The sequence below is a fragment of the Anabrus simplex genome, chromosome 2 (genome assembly GCF_040414725.1).
Source record: "Anabrus simplex isolate iqAnaSimp1 chromosome 2, ASM4041472v1, whole genome shotgun sequence".
NCBI lineage: Eukaryota > Metazoa > Arthropoda > Insecta > Orthoptera > Tettigoniidae > Anabrus > Anabrus simplex.
Window position 1 is genome coordinate 158,409,600 of NC_090266.1, and position 27,948 is coordinate 158,437,547.

Sequence of the window (27,948 nt, forward strand, 5' to 3'; positions counted from 1 at the left end):
CCCAAGGATTAAGGATATCATAAAAAAATTTAGAGGTCTGCAGTACTTTTCAAGCTTAGATTGTACATCGTCCTTCCATCACATTGTACTGGAAAAAAAGTCAAGGATACTCACAGGGTTTATGTTTGATAACCAAACGTACGCCTACTGTAGATTACCTTTTGGGTTGAAGAACAGTTCTGCCGTTTTGATAAGGGCCTTAGATAAGAACCTAACAGATGAAGTAAAAGGATTTGTCAACTGTTATGTCGATGATCTAGTATTTGGCAGTACAACTTTCGAAGAACACTGTGAAAAATTAGAAAAATTGTTGAGTAACCTGCAGAAAACCAGATTTAAAATTAACCTAGCAAAATCAAAATTCTGCCAAAACCAAGTGCTTTTCCTTGGACATATAATAGACGGCGAAGGAGTTAAGCCAAACCCGGTAAAAATCAAAGCAATTTGTGATTTCCCACGTCCTTCTAAAGTGAAGCACATAAGACAATTCCTAGGTATGACTGGATTCTTTTCAGACCACTGTAGAGGTTATACAGAGATAGCTGCACCGCTCCAGGAACTCTTAAAGGCAAATAACCGTTGGAAATGGAACGAGGAAGCCGAAAACGCATTCATAAGAATGAAAGAATTGCTTAGGCAAAGCATCAAACTAGGGTACCCTGATTTCGAAAAAGATTTTATTGTCCAGGCAGACGCGTCAAATATTGGTGTTGGAGCATGTTTATACCAAGAGGAAGAGGAGAGTAAGAGACGAACATACTTAGCCTTTACGAGCAGAAAACTGCGGAAACACGAGCTACATTATACAACGACGGAGCTCGAACTCCTTGCCATAATACATGCTCTGCAGCAATGGAGACGAATTATTTATGGATACCCCGTGATCATCAGAACGGATCATGAGGCATGAATACCCTGAGATATATATATAACTGACTAGTTGGGAATTACTGTGGTTATCCTGACCCGTAGGGTGCACAAGCGTAAAGTAAAAGTAAAGAAAATGTTAAAAAGAAGTGTAAAATGCAGTCATGGCAGTTTTTTGCCCTTCCTGAAAAACTGATTTTCTTGGAGATAGGGCTTTTTGAAACTACACGACTCATATGATAATTAATGTTGAATATTGTACATACCAATATTTTATCAACATATTAGGGAAAAACAAAGAAGGTGTGTGTCCACTTTTAAGTAAACACATGGCATTCTCAAAACAAAACATTATTATGTGTTAAGTCGGGCTGAGGACTAAACATACGTACAACTGACAAAATGGATTGCAGAATCTTTACTGGTTTTGGTCTTCTGATCTCTTCACACTGTTACATATATTTGTTCGGATTAATTTGTTATTAATATCTAATTTAAAAAAAGTGTTATTAAATTTGAATTCCATGGTCCTGGTTGTTTTAGTCAATAGAGATTGAACCATTTTGAAATTTACTACCAGCACTAAGAGTACACGTTTCTATGTCCATCTTTTATGGTTTGCTACTAGTTGCTTTACGTCGCACCGACACAGATAGGTCTTATGGCGATGATGGGACAGGAAAGGGCTGGGAGTGGGAAGGAAGCGGTGGCCTTAATTAAAACCATTTTCAGGGCTGCCGACAGTGGGGTTCGAACCTACTATATCCCGAATACTGGATACTGGCCGACTGCAGCTATCGAGCTCGGTCTTCTATGTTTTGCTTTGACCATATATTTCCATCCAGATGTACAGAGTCTCTCATATAAACCCAGACCGAACGGACAGTGTTTGTACTCTGGGCTACAGCAGCTGCAGTATGGGAGGTGCACACATAATTCTTGACCTTGCAAGCAGCCTGCATGTGTTCAACCTGGCAAGCATGAGTCACCAGTCTGAATCTCAGCTGTTAACATGGTGAGACAGTTATCATTGCAACACCGTATTTTCGTATGTAAACTTTCTGGTTTCATCTTAATGATCGTGTGAACAGTCATAACTCTCGTTATTGGTCTGCAGAAAATCCTAATGGTGTTTATGAAGTCCCTCATTATGATAGGAAAATTGGTGTTTGGTGTGCTGTTAGTGCAAGACGAATAATTGGGCCATTTTTTTGAGACTACAGTAAATGCAGAGAGGCTCCAAGATGACATTTTGACGCCGTTCTTCCATCAGTTAACGAAAGAAGAAAAATTATGTGGATGGTTTCAACAAGATTCAGCCCCTGCTCGTATAGCAGATTTCCTTCTTACAATCACGGAAGTGTTTGCAGACAGAGTGATCAGGTGCTGGTCTACTTCCCCCTCGTTCTCCAGATATAACAGTGTGTGATATTTACTTGTGGGGTAAACTGAAAGAGGATCTGGAGGATTGGAGGATCTGAAAGAAAACATTATGAATGAAATAAGAAATATTACAGTGGCAGAAATCACTCGCGTCAGCCAGAATGTGGTTACCAGGTACAATGCCTGTACAACCCAGGAAGGATGACAACTTCCAGCATCTTTTATAAGGTAAGATTTCATATAAGATTGTATACACGCTTAAAGCGAAGCGGCCATGCATGACGTAAGTTCAGCTGAGGCAGCTGCTGTAGCGCAGAGTACAAACATCATGAGTTCGGTCTGGGTTTATATGTGAGAGACACTGTATATATTTCTTGATTTTGTTTACACACACTAACATCAAATACGCCCGCCTGGTGGCCATGATCGTTAAGGTGCTGAGGTCTAAATGGTCTGACACCGAGATTAGCCGGTTCAAGTCCCGTTGGTCAAAAAAAAATTGTCACGATCAGAATGTTGGCCAGCAGGGTATGGGAGGTGGTGGTATACAATTTCTATTCACTAGATTGCGTGCCAAAAGCCTGGATTAAATTCCAAACCTCTCCGTAGTGCTCATATGAAACGAGGGCATATGACGCTGTTGATGGTGATTTGTCCCTCAGATGGTGACGTTAAGCCTTGAGCAGACCCCTTGGTGCTATTCGACAGGAGTAGGCTATGTGCTGGCACCGGGTTTCACCCTCTCCCTACTATCATATGTTATGTCATTCATTTCATCTAACTCCTCTGATGAGGTTGACGTCAGGAAGGCATCCGGTCATAAAAACCTGCCACGACAGATTCATCTCACCTTATACCCGACCCCATAGGGGAAACGGGACAAGGGTTGGACAAACAACAACAACAACACTAACATCAAATACATCTGTTCTGAAACTTTACTAACAGTTCTTCACTTGCTGATTAACTGCACTTTCTACTACAGTTTGGAGATACTGTACATGAATAGAAATATAAGAATAAAAGTTGTATTCAACTTCCTGAACAAAAACTAAGCAAAGTCAAGACATTGATCAGGACTGGTATTAAATATTACATGGAAAATATGAAGTCTGAATTATATGTATCTAGAAAAACAGACTGGGAAAAAAACTTTCATACTGACCTGTCAAATTTGGACAGCATATCATCGATGTAGCGATTTAAATAGAATGGTCCCAAGTGATACCTTTTGATTAATTTAAGTACATTCAATAAATACCAGTTACTGTCTTCAGAAAATACAACCTTCTTTCCATCAAAAAGTGCAAACAATGAATGGGGTGAATATCTTTTCTTCAATCCTGAAATAACACACACAATATACAGAACACGTATTAGAAGGAATTTAAAAAAAAAAAAAAAGCATGGTAAAATGAACTGGAAGTAAGAATAACAGAAATCCTATATTAGCTCTGGTACAGATCATCCATATCATGAACTGGTTCACACCAACAGGAAGCCATACAGAGATTTTCAAGAATCAAATCCAATCTATTTGTAAACAGTGCACATATTCAGCAACTAAGATTTGAAGCGCGATTTCAAAATTAAACAGGGATTTCAGAATTTCTTTTTAACAGTACAAGCCTTAAGATAAATATATATCTACTTCACTCTACCAGTAAATCAGAACAACATATCATTCAAGCAAGCTTGCAGCTTTAGAACACATAGGAACTTATAAGGACAAGTCAGAGGACGTATAGTTTTAGTGAAATTTGGATCTCACATAGTTTTTCAATTTGAATACCTTGTATACATGGACCTAGATTTATGCAAGTTGTAAGTTTCACCAAGTGGAAACATCCTCTCAGTATTAATTATTGTGTTGATGGGATGATTCACAGAGTACAGTTTAACTGTCGAAAGCTGGCAACCAATTTATTGTCCTTTACTGTTTTGAATTACAGATAATGTAGCAGTTGAGACAATTTCTATAAACATTTTATTAATATTGGGGGTTAGTAAATTGAAGCATCAATGAGGAAAAGTCAATTACATTTTTGTTTTTTTTTGGGATTTACTGGCGAAGTGGACTATATAAGGGTTGTCATGCATAGAGACTGGATTTTAAAGGGAATGCATTTTTTAAAATATAATTTAATTGGGAACAAGAAATAATCAATACTATGGATGCAGTGCTTTTGCATTTGTCTCTTGGCACAGGCCAGAGCAAAGTGGAGCTTCCACCAAAGTCCCAGTCTCACCTATGGCTGTGACAATATGAAAGCTGCTGAGGTATGGATAGTGCTGAGTAATGACATTCAGAGCACGAGTGCATCTGAATGTTATGACAGGTGTTTCTCATAGGGTCAGCAGTGCTGCAGCAGCAATTTCTGGCCCAGTGAGGAAAGCAATGACAAACTACCTCATCCCCTCATCTTTCCTAGTACTCCTAATTTTGGCCCTGCCATAGGCTGTTGCAGTTTCCCTATAACCGCATAGCCTTGATGGTGCTATTTGAGGATCCAACCAGCCTCTGGGCTGATTACCTGACAGACAGATGGATAAAAACTGTATTTAAAACTCAAGATTGCCATGTTTTAACTTCCCTTTTTTCCCTTTGTTTAGCCCTTGCTATCTTTTTCTCCTACATCTGTGCTTATTTTCCCTTTTTTTAAAGAATATATGGCAAAAACCTCAATAATTTATTTCACTTTGAGGGAAAATAACTGCGTAAAATACTGATGCAGCATAAGGGAAGAAAGAATTAACACAGGTTCTAAACCAAACTCACCCCTGAGTTGAACTCGCCCACTGCACACACTCACCCCACCGGCAGGTGTTGTTGGACTCGTCGCATCCCCTCCAGAATGTGTGAAGCAGTTACAGTCGCTTGCTCGCTTCAGTAGCAGAAGCAGAGTGATAGAGAATAGCACGCACCGTTATGTGGCAACAGGAAACAGCAGTACCTTGTAATAGTGATGGCGAAGTCTTCTTTGAGCAGTAAAATGCTAAATGCGGTAAGCAGTTTCAAGGACGATTTAATCTAAACGGATGGTACCATTATTCGATGTTCTCTATGTGATATTGTTATTAAAGTAAATGGAAAACATATATACATATATTTTTTTTGCTAGTTGCTTTACGTCGCACCGACACAGATAGGTCTTATGGCGACGATGGGACAGGGAAGGGCTAGGAGTGGGAAGGAAGCGGCCATGGCCTTAATTAAAGTACAACCCCAGCATTTGCCTGGCGTGAAAATGGGAAACCACAGAAAACCATTTTCAGGGCTGCCGACAGTGGGGTTTGAACCTACTATCTCCCGAATACTGGATACTGGCCGCACTTAAGCGACTGCAGCTATCGAGCTCGGTAGGAAAACATATAAAGGAGAAAATAATTCAGCATCTCAAGTATGCCAAACATGAGAAAAACAAAGCTATTTGTACGGAAATTTTGAAACAGTCATTTTTACAGGAATCTTTTCAGAAGTCCAAACAAAAAAGCAGGGAACAAAATGTTTTTTTCAGTGACCTCACAGTTACCCTTGTTCAGTGTGGAATTCCTTTAAATAAGGTAAATAACCCAGCAATGAAGAGTTTCTTGGAAAAAATATGCAACGCACTGTCCCTAATGAAAGTACACTTATAAAGAGTTACCTACAACCAATTTATGAAGCTAATGTACAAAAAGTTAAGGGGTTGTTGGAGAACATCCAGTTTGCTTTATCCTGGATGAAGCAACCAATTCACTTTCAAGAGCTGTTCTAAACATTCTTGTGATGACATTGACAGGAGATCCATCAAAACCAATGTTGGCTGCCATGTACGAATTGGAAAAGTCAACTCTACATCTATAATGCGGAGTTTCTATGACTATTGTTTTAAACTCTGGCCATCAGGAATACAGTACAACAAAGTATGGCAAGTTTTTACAGACCAAGCATCATACATGGTCTCAGCATTTGCACAGTTGAAGCCTATGTATTCTAATCTCCACCATACAAATTATATTGCCCACGCTTTGCATAGGGTACGTGAAGCAATAAGGGTTGAATATATCATTGCAAATGCTTTTCCATCCGAACTTAGGAAGATACTGACCAAAGCTCCAAGCAGAATACAGCTTTACAAGGAAGTTACAGGCCTACCACCACCTAAGTTTCAAATCATTACTAGATGGAGTACATGGATTTCATGTGCTGTTTTCCTCTGAGAACATTTCACTAAGATAAAGGAATTTATATTGTCTTTGGACGATGTCGAATCTGCAGCTGTGGGACGAGCGAAGGACCTTCTGAATGGCCCAAATTTGGAGACAGAGCTGTACGCAGTGCATACGTTCAAGTTTCTTCCTACCGCCATCTTGCAACTGGAAGAGCTGTGCTTGTCTAAGGAGGTTCAATGGATTGTGGTTGAAAGAACTGACAACATGCTTGAGGGATTTGTAAAAGAAAAACTTAAGGCAAACTTATCAAAGAATCAGATATTGAAAAACTAGTGAAGTGCAATGAATTCGAGTTTAGAGAAAAACACAAGTATTCTGCACTGGTTTCCGTTGATGTTGAGCGCACATTTTCTTTGTACAAAGAGACAAAATTTAACCTTCAAACATATCACAAAGTTAAATGTCATCGGTTCAATTCATTCTTGATGCAATAAACACTGTAATACAAGGACACTTAGGCCTATATCCTTAACATACTGAAATGTTGAACATGTAATTGATTAAATATCATTCTTTAATGCAGTAAAGTTAAATTAGAAGTGTTTAACTGATTATGCATACCTTTTTATTTCCTTTAATCTCTTTACCAGTTCCCTTTCTTTTAATAATCCCTTTTTTAATTAATACTTTTCCCCTTTTTGGTCTTTTTCAATTAATATTTGCCCCCTTTTGGTCCTTTTTTAATAAATATTTTTCCCTTTAAAAACCAGTCTCTAGTCATGCATGAGGTGGGCTGGTTGCAAATCACTCGGATCAAAAATAATATGTATGAAATATACTGTAAATAATATGCTATGTACTGCGCCATGGTGGGGGAGTGATAGGCGTCATTCAATTGGATTTAATTATTGAGGAATATATATTTCATTTTCAGAAGAAAGAGCCAGGCAGAAGGTGATTGTGAAACCGACCACAGACTGTTGTCTCCACTAAGATAAAGGAATGCAATGGACGGCAGAAATTAGAATTCTCAGAAATAGTGAAGAAGGGGGAAAGAGAGAGGCGAGAATTGTTGACAAGTTAGGGGACTCATTCCTCGCCTCGAGCAAAATAGGTAGTGGCAACAGCACAAAGAGCCGTGTGCAGATTTCTTAGAAATGATGGCAGGGTATCTCCAAGTTACTAGCAGAAGCTGAGCGCAAGGTTGGCATTTGAAGAAAAAAATATGAAACTTCTCTGTCCCGCGCTAGCATGGACCAATCGCAAAATTCATAGACCAGTAGTAGGTACGCCAACTTCGTATTGTAAGAAGCACAGTCAACATTAACTCCACGGATTAAATTTATAGAAGGAAGTGAGTTATAAATTTGGAATAAGGTGGAATTTAGAAGCCTAACCAAGTAATAAAAGTTATTAAAAGTCACTAACTGAGGGAGATTAATTGGCGTAATTCTCAGAATTCATGAATGCTATCCATTGATTGGCAGCAGGCAAAGGACGCTGCAAAAGAGCGCGAAATCCCAGGCCGGGATTCAGGAGCTAAATTCGCAATTATATCAATTACCAGCGAACGATATTAGTTGAGAATTGGCATGGAGCCTTTGAGAACATAATTACATCATTGAATCCCATATTTAAGCCACTGGCAAAGGCGCAAATAGTTGTATGAGGATATCGGGGCTGCGCATCCTAAGATGGCCTACCGTGAACTCGGAGGAGAGGGGAGTCAAATATAAATATAGGGTCGTGGAGACGGACTTGATTACTTCTGACAAAGTGTCGGAGCTGTTACCACGCCAGGGGTGAGTAACTTACTTGTGAATATTCCGTGCCGTTACTACGCCAGGGAGCATATGTATACTTACTCGTGGAGTAGGGTTCGAAGTATTATATGGTTACGTAGCATAGTGATTCCTGACGTGATGTAGCTCATACTACAGTCTTGAGCAGTCTACTAGTAGGAAGAGTTCCAATATTTATAGGACTCAGTAAAACAAAACTTACGGGTAGGAGTGCGAGATTCTACCGACAGATTAGGATGTACGTTACGTGAGAACGGTCACGAGTGTTTGAGGTATTTCACCTAGTAAACAGTCGATTATAAACTGATACCTGGTCAGCTGTGTGAATGCGTGACGGGAATTCGAGTGCGTGCATGGGCCGTTGTAAAGGGGATCCCGAGGTATCCCATGTTCCTAGTGTCCGGGAAAGGAATGAAGAATGTATATTTACATTAAGTGGGCTAGATACAAGGCCGAGAGTGTAAAATTTGTGTGGAATTTAGGGTGGAAATTATTCCAGAGTGCAACAGTTATTTTATTTGTTTTTATTCAAAATGTGTAAAGTTGAAAAGGGTCAAGGATTAATTCTTCAAGCTGGCATGAATACCAGTAGAATGCAGTGCTAAAAACCGGAGGGGCTAGGCTCCTTGTCCGGTTTTAGCAGACTACAAGGCTGAAGATGAGTAAACCTTTAAGATAAATTTGTAGATTGCTATCGTTAGCGGGAGGAAATCATACCCCTTCATTATGGTAACTTGATTGTGAAACAAGCCGTTTCCGGCTCATATAAATTCAAAGATAGATAGACAAAGGGACAAATTAATATGTACATAATTAGATCAAGCACTCATCATAATTTTTATTATTTAATAGAGTAGAGTAGGGTTGATTTGTTTATTCAAGTGCTTGAATTGTTTGAAATTATATGGAGCACGTTTCACGTAAAGATAAGATTATATTCATTTTATAAGTGCTCAAATATGTTTTCTGTTATCGGAAACTTTATAGATATTAAGGCACGTTGTAAAAGTATCCAGAGGTAGAGGGTTGCCGAGTGATTTTTGTTCTTGTGGGACGTAATGAAGTCCATTGAATTCTCTGTAAATATCGATGATTATTCGTGCAGCGAAGTCCGCCAGTGGACAGAAACATAATAATCAGTGGAAGTATCGGAGTGATAAATGAACATGGATAATGTGTAAATGCGTGTTTATTGCAATGCTTTGTGAATAATGGCACGGGCCTAAGTTGATGGAATAATTGCAAGTTAAAGTAATTGCAATGTGGAGATAACATGTGGCATAAATATATTTCAATTCGAGCAGTAAATTTGATTTTAACCTTAATTGTTGATTTAACGTTTTTGGACCCCATAATAATCATAAATATTTGTTTAGAAGTGATAGAGGCACATTTATAGGGTGGTCACGATATGTTGAAAGCCCAGAGTGGTTTGAGCCCATTTTTGAGATCGGAAGTCGTGCGGGACGAAAATCCGGCATAAGGTGAAAATTGAGCTGTACTGTTTTTGATGATGAAATAGATAAATTTCAATGCCTACGTCGATATAATATGAAGATTCAGTGTCATGAGAGGCAGGAGTCCACGCACCGAAGATGAATGAATGAATGAATGAATGAATGAATGAAATGTTTGAAGAGTTCCAGTGAGAAAATGGACTTCAAACGAAAATGGAAAGAATAATTTAGCACTTGCAGAGACTGGATGTATTTGCCCAACTGTGAGGTGTTATGGGATCTGAGATTTGTCTTAGGAGGACATGGTCTCCATGAATTAACGACAGTATGAAAATAAGGTTGCAGGTTCGAATACCGTCATTATGTCCCGAGCGATATGAAATCGGATCTAGGTGGTTCGTATTTGGAAGTTAGCATATGTGACTAAGTTCTAAAGATGGGAAGTAAAAATATAAATTTTCGAATAAAAAGAATATTTCAAGTAAATCAGGTTTTAATCGATTAAGTGCCAAACTAGACCGGAATTGTAAAAGGAGTTATGCGTTAAACATATTAATGGTTAACTGCCACATATCAATTGAAATTAAAATATAAATTTTCGAACTACTTTAATAATAATATTTGAAGTATCGGAGGAAGAAGAAGCTACTTTTTTTATTTCAGAAGAGAATAATAAGAGCGAGAAGTTGAAGTATTAGAGCGAGGATGATTACCAGTTACTATAATCACAATCTCCACTAATAATAATAATAATAATAATAATAATAATAATAATAATAATAATAATAATTTTTTTATTTTAATTTTATTATTTCGGATGGTGATGATGAATGATACTAGGGAAGTCAGCTGGCGAATTAACGTAATAATGTCACGTTGTTGTAAATAATAAGTTAAGTTAATATTTGTAATATGAAGGCAAATCCCTACATCTGGACCATTAGGTTAGAGTCACTTTGTCGTTTCCTTCAACTAACGATTAGCATATCTTGGTTAGGAACCCGGGGAAAGTTTGTAGTCTCCCGGGTTGGTCTCATCTCAATAAAAGTGGAGGCGATAACATGGTCCATGTGATTGCGCCCACTTAGCCAACAGGTAATTGGTCCATGACCAAATACGGTCATGGTGTTAACGAGGGTAAATCTGATACCTTCAGATATCAACGGTTCCATCACCCAAATGGAAGGGTGGTCAAATGTGATAAATATTATTTAACTATTTTCAGGAATAATTTGCCAAATTACCAGCAAATCAAGGGTCAACAGATTTTGTTGTATGTAAAATTTATTTGGTTTTACTTAAATAAAATGCTCCTTTAGCATTTGCAAGGAAACAGTTCCAGGTTCTTGTTCTTGTAGAATAGTAAACCCTTGGTGACTGTTTAAATATCCGTCCCCATTCCTAGGATGGCGCCCATACATTTAATTGGAGACCTTATATCTTCATAATTTTTTTTTATTTTTTTTTATTTTTTTTTTTTTTTTGTTGCGATAGTTTCGGACCGTAACACTCCCTGAGATAAATGCTGGTTGGGACTCAGGCATTGAGCGGGTACAGTACTCTATGTACAAAATGCCTTGATCCACATGGATGTGGAGTTAGATTTGTCTGACCACATGTCTGTTACATATCACGCTATGTCTTCCTCATAACCTTGCCGGAAGTCTAATCCCAGCATGCCAAGCTGCTACCAGCCAGGGATGCCTGGCTGATGCTGCGCTCTAGTGCTAGCAAGTGCACTTAACAAAGGAATATTTTAACATTCAAACATTCTCCCCCCTCTTGACTATCCACAATCAAAATAAAATTAACACTTAATATTTTCTACTAAAAATAAAAGAATCACTGAAGAAATAAATTGTTATAACTAGAAACATGATACAAAATAAATGAAACACTCAAAGATATTGTTAATTCACTCAAGAGGTAATGGACTGAGTTTTACGATGGGTTTCTTGAATTGAGCATTTGCAGCTTTGACTGTTGCCACTCTGACAAGTCCATCTCTCCCAGGATAAATTTTTTGCACCACTGCAAGCTTCCACTGCAGGGGTGGCAGTGTCCACCTTGATTGCAACCGCAGTTCAAATCCTAAGTTTGGGCTGCTGACTGACCCATTAGTGTCTCTGTTGTAGCTGTGTAAGGTACTCCTTGTACCACCTGGACCAAAAGAACTGCACCATCTGTTGAAAACGATTCCAGTAAGACAGTCTATTGCTGGGAACGAGTGTCAGATTAGGCTCAGGGATTGGAATAAGTTGTTGCAAATATTAGAAAATGTCCTTGTGTTAAAGCTTTGGGATCTATGGGACAAGAGGACAAGGATGTGAGCGGCCTTGAATTTAAGGAACTTTCAATTTGTGTACGCACAGTGCATATGTCTTCACACATAAGAGCTGCACTGCCAACTACTCTATGCAAATTATACTTCACAGATTTAATACCTACTTCCTAGATTCCACCGAAGTGAGGATATCATGTGGGAATGAAATGCTAATTAATACATTTATTACTCATGTTGTCGGTGATTTCTTCCTGGAACTTCTTTGATGACATGAACTGATGAGGATCTTGTAATTCCTTGTCAGCTCCAGTAAATGTTGTTGCATTATTGCTTTGTATGTTGATAGGTTCCCCCGTCTTGCTATGAGTCACCTTAGAGCAGCTAGAAATGCTTTGCTGTTGAGACTACTTACTACCTCAAGGTGAACAGTCTTAGTAGAAAAACAAACTAATATAGCTATGTATGCCTTTATTTGCACTCTGCTCTTTTTGTTGATGGGGCGTAACAGAATAGGGCCACCATGGTCAATTCCAAGAGTGCTGAATGGTCGAGCTGGTTGAACATGAAGCTTAGGTGCGTTGACCATGATTTACTGTGCTGTTAATACCTTTAATTTGTGACAACGTATGCATTTGTGTATGTGATGTCTTATCACATTCCTGCCATTCAGGATCCAATATCTTTCACGAAGACAAGCTAATAACAATCCAGACCCTGCGTGGGACAGCTGAAGATGTTGGTGTCTTACGATGAGCTCTGTAAGATAATGTTGCCATTGATGCTTTCACAGCCCGTATACAGTATCTGTAAGATAATGTTTGGATGGTAACAGTACTGGGTGTTTGGATGAAAATGGAAATGATGTGTTTTTCAACCTGCCCCCAACTCTTAGAATATTGTTGTGTAGGAATGGTCATAGATTATCTACTCTTCTTAGAGATGATGCCTCCTTGTTTCAAATCCTTGATTTCTTCTGAAAAGGTTGCATTTTGTGCAATACAAATGCAGACTTGTAATGAATGTTCCAATTCTTCATTATTTAAAGGTCCAATTTTCTTGTCCTTGGCATGCTTTGGATTATGCACAAATCTTTAACAATATGCTATCACTCATTGCAGTCTTATTAATGATGAGAATTTCTCAATTATAGTTTCGGCTTGCATCACTACTAATAATGTGGACGATTGTCGCTGCTCTGTTATGGTGAGCAAATTCTCCTCAACATGGTTGTTTTATCGGCCAGTTTACTTGAGATGTTGATAATCATGCGGGTCCTGATCACCAGATGGTTAAGCTTTGTAGACTGGCTGGTCTAACGCCTCGAAAGATCAGATCAGTAGGGTTGTCTTGTGACGGTACATGATGCCAATCTGCGATGTTGGTTGATTGTTGAATGTGAGCCACCCTATTTGCCACAAATATCTTCCGACATGATGCTGGTGATGCTAACCATGACAGCACAGTAGTGAAATACATCCACAAATGTGTTTCGTTGTTGCTATTTTGCTTTGCATCGCATCGACACAGACAGGTCTTATGGCGACGATGGGATGGGAAAGGCCTAGGAATGGGAAGGAAGCGACTGTGGCCTTAATTAAGATACAGCCCCAGCATTTGCCTGGTGTGAAAATGGGAAATCACGGAAAACCATCTTCAGGGCTGCCCACAGTGGGATTCGAACCCACTATCTCCCAGGCGCGAGCTCACAGCTGCGCGCTGCTAAGCACACGGCCAACCCGCCCAGTCAAATGTGTTTCATTAATGGCGAAGTTTAAAACTGGAATTGGTTTTTGTACTAACTGAGCTAGTAATGTGGCACCGACAAGCTCTAGAGGAGGAAGAGTGACTCTTGTAACTGGAGCTACATGAGATTTAGAGTATAAAAATTTGACTGATAACTCACCGTCCTGATTTATTGACCAAAGGTAGATGCATGCACCACAGGCTCGCTAGGAAGCATATGAAAATCCATGAACTTGTATATTTGTCAAAACATCCTCAATTAATACATGATGTTCTCCTTGTGTATTATCAATGTGTACTAGCTATATTTGTAATTTTGCCCAATCTGATGCTAGTCGATCTGGCAGTGGGTCATCTCAGTGAAGTTTGTGTAGCCACAATTCCTACAAAAGTATCTTGTACAGTATCACTAAATGGCTGATCAATCCTAATGCATCAAATATGGATGCTACAACTGATGTTGCTATGTGTGTAGTTGCTTCATCTTGTTGTGAGATATGCTTAAGTTTGTTGGCAATTAAAAATGCTTCTGAAGTTGGGTGCCATGACAATCTTAAAGCCTTTACAGTGCTATCATTATCAAATTGGAATGGCAAATTCATTTCGCAGTTGGTAGATGGAACAGCTTCGAGAATGGCTGGATGGTTAGCATACCATTTTCTGATGGGAGACCCTCCTTTACTTAGTAATGCAATTAAGTCTTTTTGTAGATGTAATGCTTCTGTGATTGATGCAAGTGTAATGGACTAGTATTATGGTACTTGGTAACTATTTATTTTTTTTTGCTAGGGGCTTTATGTCGCACCGACACAGATAGGTCTTTTGGCGATGATGGGATAGGAAAGGCCTAGGAGTTGGAAGGAAGCGGCCGTGGCCTTAATTAAGGTACAGCCCCAGCATTTGCCTGGTGTGAAAATGGGAAACCACGGAAAACCATCTTCAGGGCTGCCGATAGTGGGATTCGAACCTACTATCTCCCGGATGCAAGCTCACAGCCACGCGCCTCTACGCGCACGGACTTGGTAACTATTCTCTAAACCCACGGGTAAATAGAAAAATCAAGCTTGATTAGTAGGTATTATTATTATTATTATTATTATTATTATTATTATTATTATTATTATTATTATTTGGTAACTATTCTCTAAACCCATGGGTAAATAGAAAAATCGAGCTTGATTAGTAGGTGTTGTTGTTATTATTATTATTATTATTATTATTATTATTATTATTATTATTATTATTATTATTATTATTGACTTGTGAGGTGTGGCTATGAAGTTGTTTACATCTATTATTATTATTTACGTAGTTATGTATGGACTTTATTTGGTATAAATCGTGGTTGTATTATTTATGATTTGTGTGTGGTATGCTCTCTCTTGTGTAACAAAACATGTGAGGTTATGTAACAATACTTCTGCTGTATGTCTATTAACATGACTTTATTTAATGTAAGAACATGTAATTAATAGTATAATTTATTATTACCTGTAAATGAAAATGAAAACCTACAACCTGTTTTCTAGTCATTGACCGGGTCAGGGATGGAATGAATGAAGCAGATATAGGCTATTAGTACGATGGGGTCGCCACTCCCAAAGTGATTTATTAATGACTGATAGATGCTATGAAATGAGAATGGAGAGTGTTGCTGGAATGAAAGATGACAGGGAAAACCGGAGTACCCGGAGAAAAACCTGTCCCGCCTCCTCTTTGTCCAGCACAAATCTCACATGGAGTGACCGGGATTTGAACCACGTATCCAGCAGTGAGAGGTCGACGCGCTGCCGTCTGAGCCATGGAGGCTTTTAAAATATGATGTATAAATCTGATGTAATGTTGTGCAGCACAGGGTAAGATCCTAGAACAATACACCTTCGTCACTAGAGTTTTACAGAATGTTCTATTCATTTGTACATAGGTTATTGGAGACTTGAGAAAATACGAGAAAATATGTTGTGCCATACTTTTCTAGAAGCCTGGCCAGGCAAGGTACAGTATAAATCCATTATAGCGAGAGTTCATAATGGAGAAAATTTTACTCGCTATAGCGGATTGCTGTTATATCAGATTTTTTTGTAAAAGTCAGGAAAACCCCACGCACACCACAATCGGTATGTAACAGCAATCAATTTGTTTAAAGCTTGCATTTTTTTTACTATTTTCATACCGCAGCCTAGTTGTAAGTTATTTTTCTAATTCCGCGACAATGTGAACGAGGATGTTCAATTTCATTCTGAAGAATGCAAAATCTAAATCACCACATATCACTGGTGAGAAATTACTTCTTCCTGGAGACGTGAAGATGTTCGCGATCATGCATGGAGAAAAGTTGCGCGAGTGTCTGAAGTGGATACCGCTCTCAGATGACACAGTGGTTCATCATATTGATACAATAGCCCCTGACATAAAACATCAATTGCTACCACATCTTCATAATAGTCCAAAATTTTCCCTGCAACTTAATGACAGTATTGATATCGTAAATAGTGCCCAGCTTCTTGTTTTGGTATGCTATTGTCATGAAAATGAGATACACAAGGATTTTCTATTTTGTAAAGCTCTGGAAGGGAAAACTACAGCCAAAGATATTCTCTCTTGTGAATTCCTTTTTCAATGACAACAATCTGTCATGAACAAATTATGTTGGTATATGTACTGATGGAGGGGCAGCAAAATGTGTATTCTACCAGAGTGTGAGAAACCATGTCTAGAATTAGGACGTACCAGAGAAGTGTAAAGAGATGATATACAAAATGTATTATACACCTACACTGAACTATGTGGCTGAGAGCTAGACGATGACAAGAAGGGAGAGTAGAATTCAAGCCAGTAAAATGAAATACCGTACCTAAGAAGTTTTTTTTTTTTGGCTATTTGCTTTACGTCGCACCAACACAGATAGGTCTTATGGCGATGATGGGACAGAAAAGGCCTAGGGATGGGAAGAAAGCGGTCGTGGCCTTAATTAAGGTACAGCCCCAGCATTTGCCTGGTGTAAAAATGGGAAACCATCTTCAGGGCTGCCGACAGCGGGGTTCGAACCCACTATCTCCCGGATGCGAGCTCACAGCCCTAAGAAGTATGAGAGGAAAAACATACTGAGAAACGAAGATGTGAGAAAGGAGGTCGGAACGGAAAACTTAAATGAGATAATTGATACATGTAAATCTAAGATGGTTTGGACATGTGCAAAAAGAACAGAGGGAGAAAGAATACCAAAACATATGATGGAGAAGAAGTTCCAGGGAAAGAGAGGGAGATCTAGAAAATGGTGGTCCGATTCAATAGAGAGGAGAAGAAGAAGGAACATGGACTGGGGCAAAATGATGGAAGAGGAAGGTAGAGAAGTGCCATAAATGCCCCAACCCGGCAGGAGTTCGATAAGGGGAAAGGAGGAGGAGGAGGATGATTATTAAGTGATACTACGGGAAAGCCAACGGCCGTAGCCGTGTTGAAACACCGGATCCTGTGAGATCTCCGAAATTAAGCATCATTGGGTGTGGTCAACATTTGGATGGTTGCCACGCACTGTTGGTAGGGGGTAAGGAAATGGAGGAGCGGAAAGGAACTGGCCATCCTACCGTACGTAAACTCCGTCTCAGGCACACCTCTGCGGAGGTTTGGACCTGCCTTTGGGCAGAATACACACCCCCCTTAAATATGGGAGAATATACCTACCACAGAATACTCCAAAACAAATTGCAGTTGGCAGGACAACAGACAATACTGGAAAATTAGTTAAAATTTTATACAATTTTGGAGCAAAAAGCCAGTTACTAGTACCAACCGGAATTACAAAAATAGCTTTATATTTACTAGCTGTAGTACCCGTCATTGACGGGACAATAACTTAGCATGTGCATGATGACATTTTTGTCCTGATGAAATTTTTTGGACAACTTACAGCCAAGATCCTACTCGTCCTTACTGTAAACTGAAATACCAAATTTCATTACAATCCAATCCATTTTACCTGATGCTGTAACAGATGCATAAAAAATATTAAACTGAACTCCACATAAGTCATTACAATGACATCAATATTCTTGTCAGAATACAATATTAAATGACTAGTATGTTGTGGTTAAAAGCTAATGCTATCATATGAAATGCTCGGTGAAATGAAAAATGGCACAGTTTCTCACTTTTCACAAACAGTACTATGTTGCCATTGTAATAATGCCAAGTTCCCAATCTGAACTGGCCCGGACACAGACGGCGGTGAACACTGCTCTTACATTTTCTGTCGAGTACGTACACTCTCCATTTCTATCACTGTCCCATAGCAGGGATTATCCGGTGTAGAGTTTTATCTTTTTATCTTATTATCTTAGAAAATGGTTTTATCCACCTAGATCAATGTTTTAATCTAAATTTTAACCATTCCTGTATATCTAGAACATTTATTAAGTGTAAATAAGAGGTTCCCCCCACGCAAGAGCACAGCGTTCTCCCTACTTCCCCCACCTATACTCATTCACTTGACTCCCCTCCACTAGAAGCTCAACCAGCCGTTCAGCGCTAACCTGAGCACAGTATCCCTCAAATCGTCAACACTGCAACATGTGGTGAATATGGGCGAAGTGTATGATACTCATGAGCCTAATCCACCGGTTGGCCTACAACTTATATATATATTTTAAGAAGCTTGGTCACAGGATAATATCCCTATATTACAGTGAAACCTTGTTAGTGCGTTCCTCATTAACAAGTTTTCCCGGTTAGCACGTTGTAAATTCAAAGTCCCGATTCTCATCGTATTAAATCTATATAAAAATACCTCACTTATAACGTCAGAAATTTTCGCTATTACTGCTTAGTACGATCATATTTTCCTAGCCGTGAAAATGTCATCCCTTGTAGAAGGAACGTGATTTAAAATTTGGGTCTCCGCTGCAGTTGCGTGGTAACGGGAAAAGGCCTTGAATTCTTGTACTTCACAGGATAAATTGCACCTTCGGGGAGCAAGCCATTAGCCTCAGTAATGCTCAGTTCTACTTGCCCGTTAGCAGTGAAACTGCAGAATAACACAATGAGCCTGTTTGTGCTTGTATTTCGCATTCCATTCAGAAGTAAGAAATGTACTTTGTGTTTAGTTTTACAGTGAAGGGTAGTGAATATTTGTCGCACGATAGCCTACATCTGGAGCATAATCGGGTGAAAATGACCGATGTGGTGCGTTTTTGTCTTGTGGTAGCCTAATTATGGGTACGGAAAAAGTCGTGAAATTCCTTACTAATGAAGACAAAGTTAAAGTCTGTCAGCAAGTCGACTGGCATCCACATCTTTAAGCGCACAGAGTTAGAATGAATGTTGAAACTCGCACCTCTCAGTTTTGACTCAATCACTCGAATCAGTCTTGGTCAGTCGAAGTTTTGTTTGATTCAAAATAGCAACCAAAGTCACTCCATTGCAGTCGCACATGGCCGTGCATAAAATCCAATTCATTGTCAAGTGTGTGACCAGAAAAATAAAGTTTAATAACCAACTGGTCCGAGATAAAAGGCTTCTGCTAACATTCATTTTAGAAAGAGTGTGATCTGCAGTAATACTTGAATATTTTTATGAGACCCGTTCAAATGTTTTCATTTTAATTCCAGGCTTGTGTCAATGTCATACACCTGTCACTGTCATATGTTACGTACACATGTTATGAGACCCTCTTAGACTGATTCTGATGGTTTGGTCAGCTTCCGCTTTGAAAGCTAGCGCTGTGCCACATCTGGGGAGCCACCTGGTGACGAATGAACGTACCATTTCCACTTCTATTATAACGTCTAATTTTAAAAAGTCATTGTTTAAGAAGCCTTTCTCGTGGAGAGTCAAGCTTTTCTTCTGATGACGCAGAGCACAGTTCTCTGTGAAACGCAAAGAATTTCACCTAATTTTCTTTACACAGCATAATCCCAAAAGCCTATACAGTATCATGTCTATAAGTACGGGCCGTGAAGGCATCAATGGCAACATTCGTATTTGTTGTTTGGTGTTTTTAACACTTTTCAGTGCACTATTATTTTATAAGCCCCAGCGGAATAAGATTTCATATTTGTTCTCTCGTATTTTTCACACCTTTTAATATTCTCTTCTCATAGAGTTTTCACTGTACCCACGGATATACAACCTGTGACAATAAAGTTTGGTGAATGAAGTTAGAATGGTCGATCCGGCAACACTGGCGACACACAACTCTGCACCTGCATAGCAGCAGGTTTTGACCACCTGCTCCCAATGTTGTTCAGTTGAGCATCGTGTGTGTGCCATGTAAGACCTGTTTGATACAGTGCGTGTTTTGTGCGTTGGTTCTGAACTGCGAACAGGAACATGAACGACCAAAAGATCAATGTACAGTTTTGTTTTAAGCTTGACAGGACACCAAAAGAAGCGCATGCGATGCTGGTACATGTTTATGAAGATCACGCATTATCCTTGAAGTGTGTGTACGAGTGGTTCGCCTGTTTTCGAGGAGGCCGGGAAAGTGTTTCTGACAACCCCTGTAGCAGAAGACCGGCGACCGCTGTCAGTGACGAAAACAGTGATGAAAACAGTGAGAAGGTGAGGACATTAATCACAAACGATTGGCGATTAACTGTGCACATGATAGCGGATGAACTGCACATTAACCATGAATCCATGCGACAAATCGTTACCCAGAAGTTACAGAAGACGAAAACGTGTTCCCATCTTGTGCCACATCACTTGACTGACGATCAGAAGCAGGCACTTTTAGAGGCTTCGTAGGATTTTGTCGAAATGGCGGATGCGACACCAAATTTCTTGAACTGTATTGTCACCGAGGATGAAACCTGGTGCCTCAGGTACGACCCTAAAATGAAACGGCAAAACATGGAATGGCGTTCTCTGGGATCCCCTCATCGGAAAAAGGTCAGAGCCAATTCCCACGACTCAAACTCGCTTCAAAAGGAAAGAGATTTGACAATATTCCTGACATCCAATAAAACGTGACGAGGCTTTTGAACACCATCCCAAAGGAAGCCTTCTTGCAAAGTTTCCAGGACATGTACCGCCGATCTCAGCAGTGCATAGTTATGGGAGGGGACTATTTCGAAGGACAGTAAGGTCACTGTCGTGCATTGTTCATTTATGTCTATGGTCCAGGACTATTCACCGAACTTTATTGTCAGGTTGTACGACGTAAAATTCCATTGTGTCGGAAAAAATCATACCTAGTGTTTCCATATCCTGTTGGATAGTTTTTATTCGTATATTCAGTAGTACGTTTTCTTGCTTAAGATGTTCTTGTTACCTGTCCCCTGCAGAAACGTCTTGACAAGGTTTTACTGTATATGGTTCTCTTTTATAACCACTGATGACTTCTAATTAACTACATAGCATCGGCCAACATTTTAAAACATTATCTAAGAAAATAAAGTTATAACTTTGTGTAAACTGGTACTATCAACAAATGAGACACACACAAGGAATAAATGTGAACTGAATGACACACCTCAGACATCCAGTCCAACAGAACTTGTTTACAATTGATCAATTTACCAAAACTTTTATTTGAATTTCACATCTGGTGTTTTAAGTGTCTTCTATTTTGTCATTACATATTTTAATATGGGTTTTATATCCTGTCATAATATATAAAGTAAAGAATTTTAATGATTGCACATACATTGTATAACTTGCCGATGTTTAGTATTATAAGGCTGAGGATGACCCCTGGTTGGGTTGAAACCAGTCCCTAAAATAATTATATACTCTAAAATCTCTTTGTCATTTTACTTAAGGTGAATAACCTCATATCTATTCTCCTGCAGACTAGTGTTAACAACAAACTGTCAAACACAAAAGTACAATTCTAAATAATGCATAACATACATAATAAACATGTGAGTACTGAACACAGCGTGTACTTCACACTCGGTGGGACCATTAATTGTGAGAGGCATTTTCAATACACACAAACACAGATGAATGCTTCCATAATTGCATTTGTGGCTAGCTTACAGGTGTACATACTGAGTGCACATGCGCTGAACGACGACCGAAGCGTTGCAGTAGCCATATTTAAAAACTACTTACTTAAAAAACATCTTTCATATTGACACATGTTGAAAAACTGTTTTTGTAGGGCCCTGTTTACTTTGAAAAGAGAGGGAGAGAAGGCTCTACAGTAGAAAAAGACACATCAAATTTTTAAACTTGAAGAATTGAACCTATATTTAACTCTTTCCCACCTATCATAGTGAACATTTTGATGCGCAGACAAGGAAGTAAATAAGAATTAATGCTTTCACAGAGTTTACTCATTCGTATGAAAGTGTTGCAGATGATGGCTACTGAAACGCACTTACCCAGTATATCCATGAATGTATTCACATGTGAATTCCTGGGATGAATTACAGAACCTCCCAATTCAAATTCGTTCCCATCCACTGTAGTCGTTGCCAAACGACCTCCAATATTGTTGGGCTCGAATACATCAATCTGAACATTAGCAGGACCAAACAATTCTTCAAGAAAATGTACTGTTGAGGCTCCTCCAATACCACCACCTATAACAGCTAAAAATAGCAAAACAAAAATTAATAAAAGTGTCTACTTATCTAAGTGAATGTAAAAGATAATCACAAAAATGCAGGCAAGTAAACAAAGAATATTTATATTTATGAAAAGAGAATACATTTCATTTTTTTAAATATGAGTAAGGAGTTTTATGGGTTAGTCCATACAGTGAGGTTAAAAGAAAGAAAGCAAGCAAGCTAGTAGCTAGCCTGTTGTTTTAAGTGACTGTCAATATCACGATCATTGCAATGATACCTTCAGTTTTACATGAAAACTTAACCATAGGGTCATGATTTATATTTCAAAAATTCCATATTCATTCACCAGGATTCAAAGAGAGGCTATCTAAATACGAAGAAAGAGACAATGTGACGTCATTCCTCCATGGCCCCATCATGAACCATGGAAAAATGAAATAATGCAAGGTCCTGAGAGTAAACCTACCAGAAACTAGGGAATTGGAGTGGATTTCACAGATATTTTGAGTCGAATTACTTCATGTCCTAAAGTGTCTATTGTCGCGGCCACAAAATTAGGCGGGTCAGAGAAATTACGCTGTTGCCAAGGTTATGTAGCAACTGGCGAAGAAATGTCTAACTGAACACATCATTTCGGAGTGCGAGGCAAGTTGTTCTCTCTCAAGCTCCTGATGTTACTTCATACAATGTTTCGATACAAATTATACTACAAGCTTCAGAAAAGACTGCTGATTCCAGTGGTATAACTATTTTCCATATAAACCACTTTAAATAATTATGAAAAAAAAAATCTTGAACGAGTAAGTTTAAATCCGTAGAATCATGTATTGAAAATTTCAGTAAGCGGCCAAGTTTTTATTGCTTCAGCCAATAAAATTTTGTCTGCGGGAAAAATGTAAAAAATCGGCTGACTTATATTTTTTATCTGAAACATATTTCTGTGAGTCTTGTAATTTTCCCGGAAAATGGCCCGGAAAGCGATCATGTAAATGTCGCAAGCTGAGGCAGTTCGGGGCGCGTGCACCAGCACAGGCTGCAGGATCCCGTAAATACTTTCGGATTACATATTAATCCGTATCAGTTTTATTACATTATAACTTTAAATATTTGAATACTGTATATTGCACCAAGTAATATAGAAAAAGAACTACTTTAAAAAATAGGTTTACATTAATTTACAATGAAGTAAGAATCGGTTTCTGGCTTCAAGGCAGTCTTAGTCACTGTCATCACTCATCTCACTATCTGTCGAGTCGTCTTTTAGACAGATGATGAATGGCTCCATTCTTTCGTCCCTTACTATTTCCTTGGTCCAATCGTCTGTTTGAACATTTTCTGCGCGATTGAAGCACTTTTCCCAATCTGCAGCAGTCACACGGTCGATGGCTTCTGACGTGAGTTTTTCTACGCCCTTTATTTTGAATGTCTCGTTCCTCTCTGCCACTTCTTTCTTCACTTGAGCCCAAGTCAATTCACATTCACTATCCATGTTTAACTGCACTTACGATGCGAGTTCAACAGCTGCTTGACAGGGAATGACTAGGGTAAGGTGGCGTGGAGCGGATGGGCTTCAGTTTGACAGCACTGCACGATCAACGTTGCCAATCCGTGTCCGGGGGTAAGCGACTCTCGACCATCTGTCGCTTCGCTGTTCCCATATCTGACGACAGCGCAGTTTTCCTCACCCGCCTAATTTGATGGCCGCGACAATAGATCTTCTATTTGCGTCATCAGTCCACAGAATGGTTTGATGGAGCTCTCCATGCCACGATGATTGCTGGACGGATCGCAAGTTATTATTCTTTCATTTTAGAACCAGTCTTCACAGTAAACCACCCAAGCATTTTCAAACCCCATCCAGACAGATGTTTGATACATCTAAACTTTGAGATGGACCCACTGCCATGAATTTCCACAACATGATCTCCGACATGTTGGCAAGTGCTCCAGTCAACACAAAGAATGTTGAGCAGGAATGGGCTATATTGCGGAAAGTAATCAGAGAATCGCTGATGATGTTTCTTGTTTAAAGGGGCATAACAGCTAGGTCATCAGCCCATAATGGTATGAGGTGAACAAAATGAAATTTAAAACTTCAAAATGTATCCACTGGCTAGTCTAAAATAAATGACGATGAAAAAATGATCATGAAATAAAAATAATCAGTGGATCCTATTCAAAATGCCTTAAATACTGGCATAATACTTAACGAGGATGTGTGCTCGCTCCAAAACTCTTCGCTCTTTACCTAGCTGCCATGCTATATGGAACATCTACAGGCAACCAAGGTGTAAAGGTCAGATATCGCTTAAATGGGAAACTGTTCAATCTGGCTAGACCACACTCGAAAAAGGTTACTACAATATCCTCCATTAAGAAAATGCAATATGGAGATGATGCTGCCGACCTGCTCTCACACCTGAGGAGCTGCAACAGTCAGTCAGTTGTTCCAAGAGTGCTTGCAATCATTTTGGTCTCTCCATTAATGTTCAGAAAACCAAAGTACTCTCACAGCCTGCACCTGGACCGAACTTCCCACATTTCAATCACTCCATTGCGGATACTCCACTAGAGCAGGTCACCACTTTTATAACTAGGAAGTATCCTCTCAACAAATGCTAACTACTCACAGGATGTAGATAGGAGAGTTGGTGCTGCCCTCTCAGCATTTGGACATTTATGCCGTCGTGTATTCATGAATAAGGACCTTACAATGCATACCAAGATCATGGTTTACCATGCTGTTGTCATCTCAACTCTGCTTTACGGTTGTGAAATGTGGACCCTCTACAATCAGGATATAAAAAAGCTAGAGTGCTTCCATTTGAAAAAAACTTACATCCATCTTGAACATCAAATGGGAGGACCAGGTCACTAACCTTGCAGTTCCTGAGAAAGTACATGCTATAAGCATTGAGGCTACCATCACTGTCCACCGTCTCGGATGGACAGGGCACATCCATCGCATAAGTAAAACCAGGCTTCCTTGTCATCTTCTGCACGGTGAACTCTGTTCTAGCACAAGACCTCATGGAGCACCTTTGAGGCATTTCAAGGATCAGCTAAAGCATACTATGAAAAGAGCTGGAATTAACACTGAATCCTGGGATACACTGGCTGAGAATCATACACTTTGGTGCCACACTGTTTCTACATCAGTTTCGGTGTTTGAAGAGGAACGAAGGCAACATGAAAAATCAATCAATCAATCAATCAATCAATCAATCAATCAATCAATCAATCAATCAATCAATCAATCAATCAATACTGATCTGCATTTAGGGCAGTTGCCCAGGTGGCAGATTCCCTATCTGTTGCTTTCCTACCCTTTTCCTAAATGATTTCAAAGAAATTGGAAATTTATTGAACATCTCCCTTGGTAAGTTATTCCAATCCCTAAATCCCCTTCCTATAAAAGAATATTTGCCCCAGTGTGTCCTCTTGAATTCCAACTTTATCTTCATATTGTGATCTTTCCTACTTTTATAAACGCCACTCAAACTTATTCGTCTACTAATGTCATTCCACGCCATCTCTCCGCTGACAGCTCGGAACATACCACTTATAATACCAATATAAATGGTCCGTTATTGGACATTATAAATTTTCCAGCTAACTCATTCTTGGTTGCCAGCGTTTCGCCCTCGTGTGCTAGGGTGGGCTCATCAGTTGGTACCTAGCACACCTACCAATACGCTGGCTAGTGCATACCGTGGAGGCCACTGCGTAGGCTAACTGGAGCCACCGGCAGTGCCAATGCACTAAGAGACTTGGTCTCATTATCAAAAATTGATGCCTGCTTGGCCATCAGATGATATAGATGTTGATTCCCATAGGGAATCTGAAATATTTGTCCTGAATGAGTAAATTTATAATACCAATATAAATGGTCCGTTATTGGACATTATAAATTTTCCAGCTAACTCATTCTTGGTTAGCTGGTTAGCTGGAAAATTTATAATGTCCAATAACGGACCATTTATATTGGTATTATAAATTTACTCATTCAGGACAAATATTTCAGATTCCCTATGGGAATCAACATCTATATCATCTGATGGCCAAGCAGGCATCAATTTTTGATAATGAGACCAAGTCTCTTAGTGCATTGGCACTGCCGGTGGCTCCAGTTAGCCTACGCAGTGGCCTCCACGGTATGCACTAGCCAGCGTATTGGTAGGTGTGCTAGGTACCAACTGATGAGCCCACCCTAGCACACGAGGGCGAAACGCTGGCAACCAAGAATGAGTTAGCTGGAAAATTTATAATGTCCAATAACGGACCATTTATATTGGTATTATAAATTTACTCATTCAGGACAAATATTTCAGATTCCCTATGGGAATCAACATCTATATCACATACCACTTAGTCGAGCAGCTCTTCTTCTTTCTCTCAATTCTTCCCAACCCAAACTTAGCAACATTTTTGTAACGCTACTCTTTTGTCGGAAATCACCCAGAACAAATCGAGCTGCTTTTCTTTGGATTTTTTCTAGTTCTTGAATCAGGTAATCCAGGTGAGGGTCCCATACACTGGAACCATACTCTAGTTGGGGTCTTACAAGAGACTTATATGCACTCTCCTTTACATCCTTACTACAACCCCTAAACACCCTCCTAACCATGTGCAGAGATCTGTACCCTTTATTTACAATCCCATTTATATGATTACCCCAATGAAGATCTTTCCTTATATTAACACCTAGATACTTATAATGATCCCCAACAGGAACTTTCACCCCATCAACGCAGTAATTAAAACTGAGAGGACTTTTCCTATTTGTGAAACTCACAACCTGACTTTTAACCCCGTTTATCAACATACCATTGCCTGCTGTCCATCTCACAACATTTTTGAGTTCATGTTGCAGTTGCTCACAATCTAGTAACTTATTTATCACTCTATAGAGAATAACATCATCCGCAAAAAGCCTTACCTCCGATTCCCCTCCTTTACTCATATCATTTATATATAAGAAAACATAATGGTCCGATAATACTGCCTTGAGGAATTCCCCTCTTAATTATTACAGAGTCAGATAAAGCTTCACCTACTCTAATTCTCTGAGATCTATTTTCTAGAAATATAGCAACCCATTCAGTGACTCTTTTGTCTAGTCCAATTGCACTCATTTTTGCCAGTAGTCTCCCATGATCCACCCTATCAAATGCTTTAGACAGGTCAATCGCGATACAGTCCATTTGACCTCCTGAATCCAAGATATCTGCTATATCTTGCTGGAATCCTACAAGTTGAGCTTCAGTGGAATAACCTTTCCTAAAACCGAATTGCCTTCTATCGAACCAGTTATTAATTTCACAAACATGTCTAATATAATCAGAAAGAATGCCTTCCCAAAGCTTACATACAACGCATGTGAAACTTACTGGCCTGTTATTTTCAGCTTTATGTCTATCACCCTTTCCTTTATACACAGGGGCTACAATAGCAACTCTGCATTCATCTGGTATAGCTCCTCCGACCAAACAATAATCAAATAAGTACTTCAGATATGGTACTATATCCCAACCCATTGTCTTTAGTATATCCCCAGAAATCTGATCAATTCCAGCCACTTTTCTAGTTTTCAACTTTTGTATCTTATTGTAAATGTCATTGTTATCATATGTAAATTTTATTACTTCTTTGGCCTTAGTCTCCTCCCCTATCTCGACATTGTCCTTGTAACCAACAATCTTTACACACTGCTGACTGAATACTTCTGCCTTTTGAAGATC

At 39.2% G+C, this 27,948-nt stretch overlaps 1 protein-coding gene across 1 annotated transcript in view; it reads right to left on the bottom strand.

Annotated features, from left to right (window-relative positions):
- The window catches only part of LOC136863954 (prenylcysteine oxidase 1), a 166,039-nt gene that overhangs the window by 100,018 nt on the left and 38,073 nt on the right, over positions 1 to 27,948 (bottom strand). Inside the window, exons 2-3 of the mRNA XM_067140407.2 lie at positions 22,019 to 22,228; positions 3,416 to 3,593 (exon numbers count right to left, since the gene is read on the bottom strand). Coding sequence (XP_066996508.2) covers positions 3,416 to 3,593; positions 22,019 to 22,228 — 388 coding nt within the window. The remainder of the gene's footprint in view (positions 1 to 3,415; positions 3,594 to 22,018; positions 22,229 to 27,948) is intronic.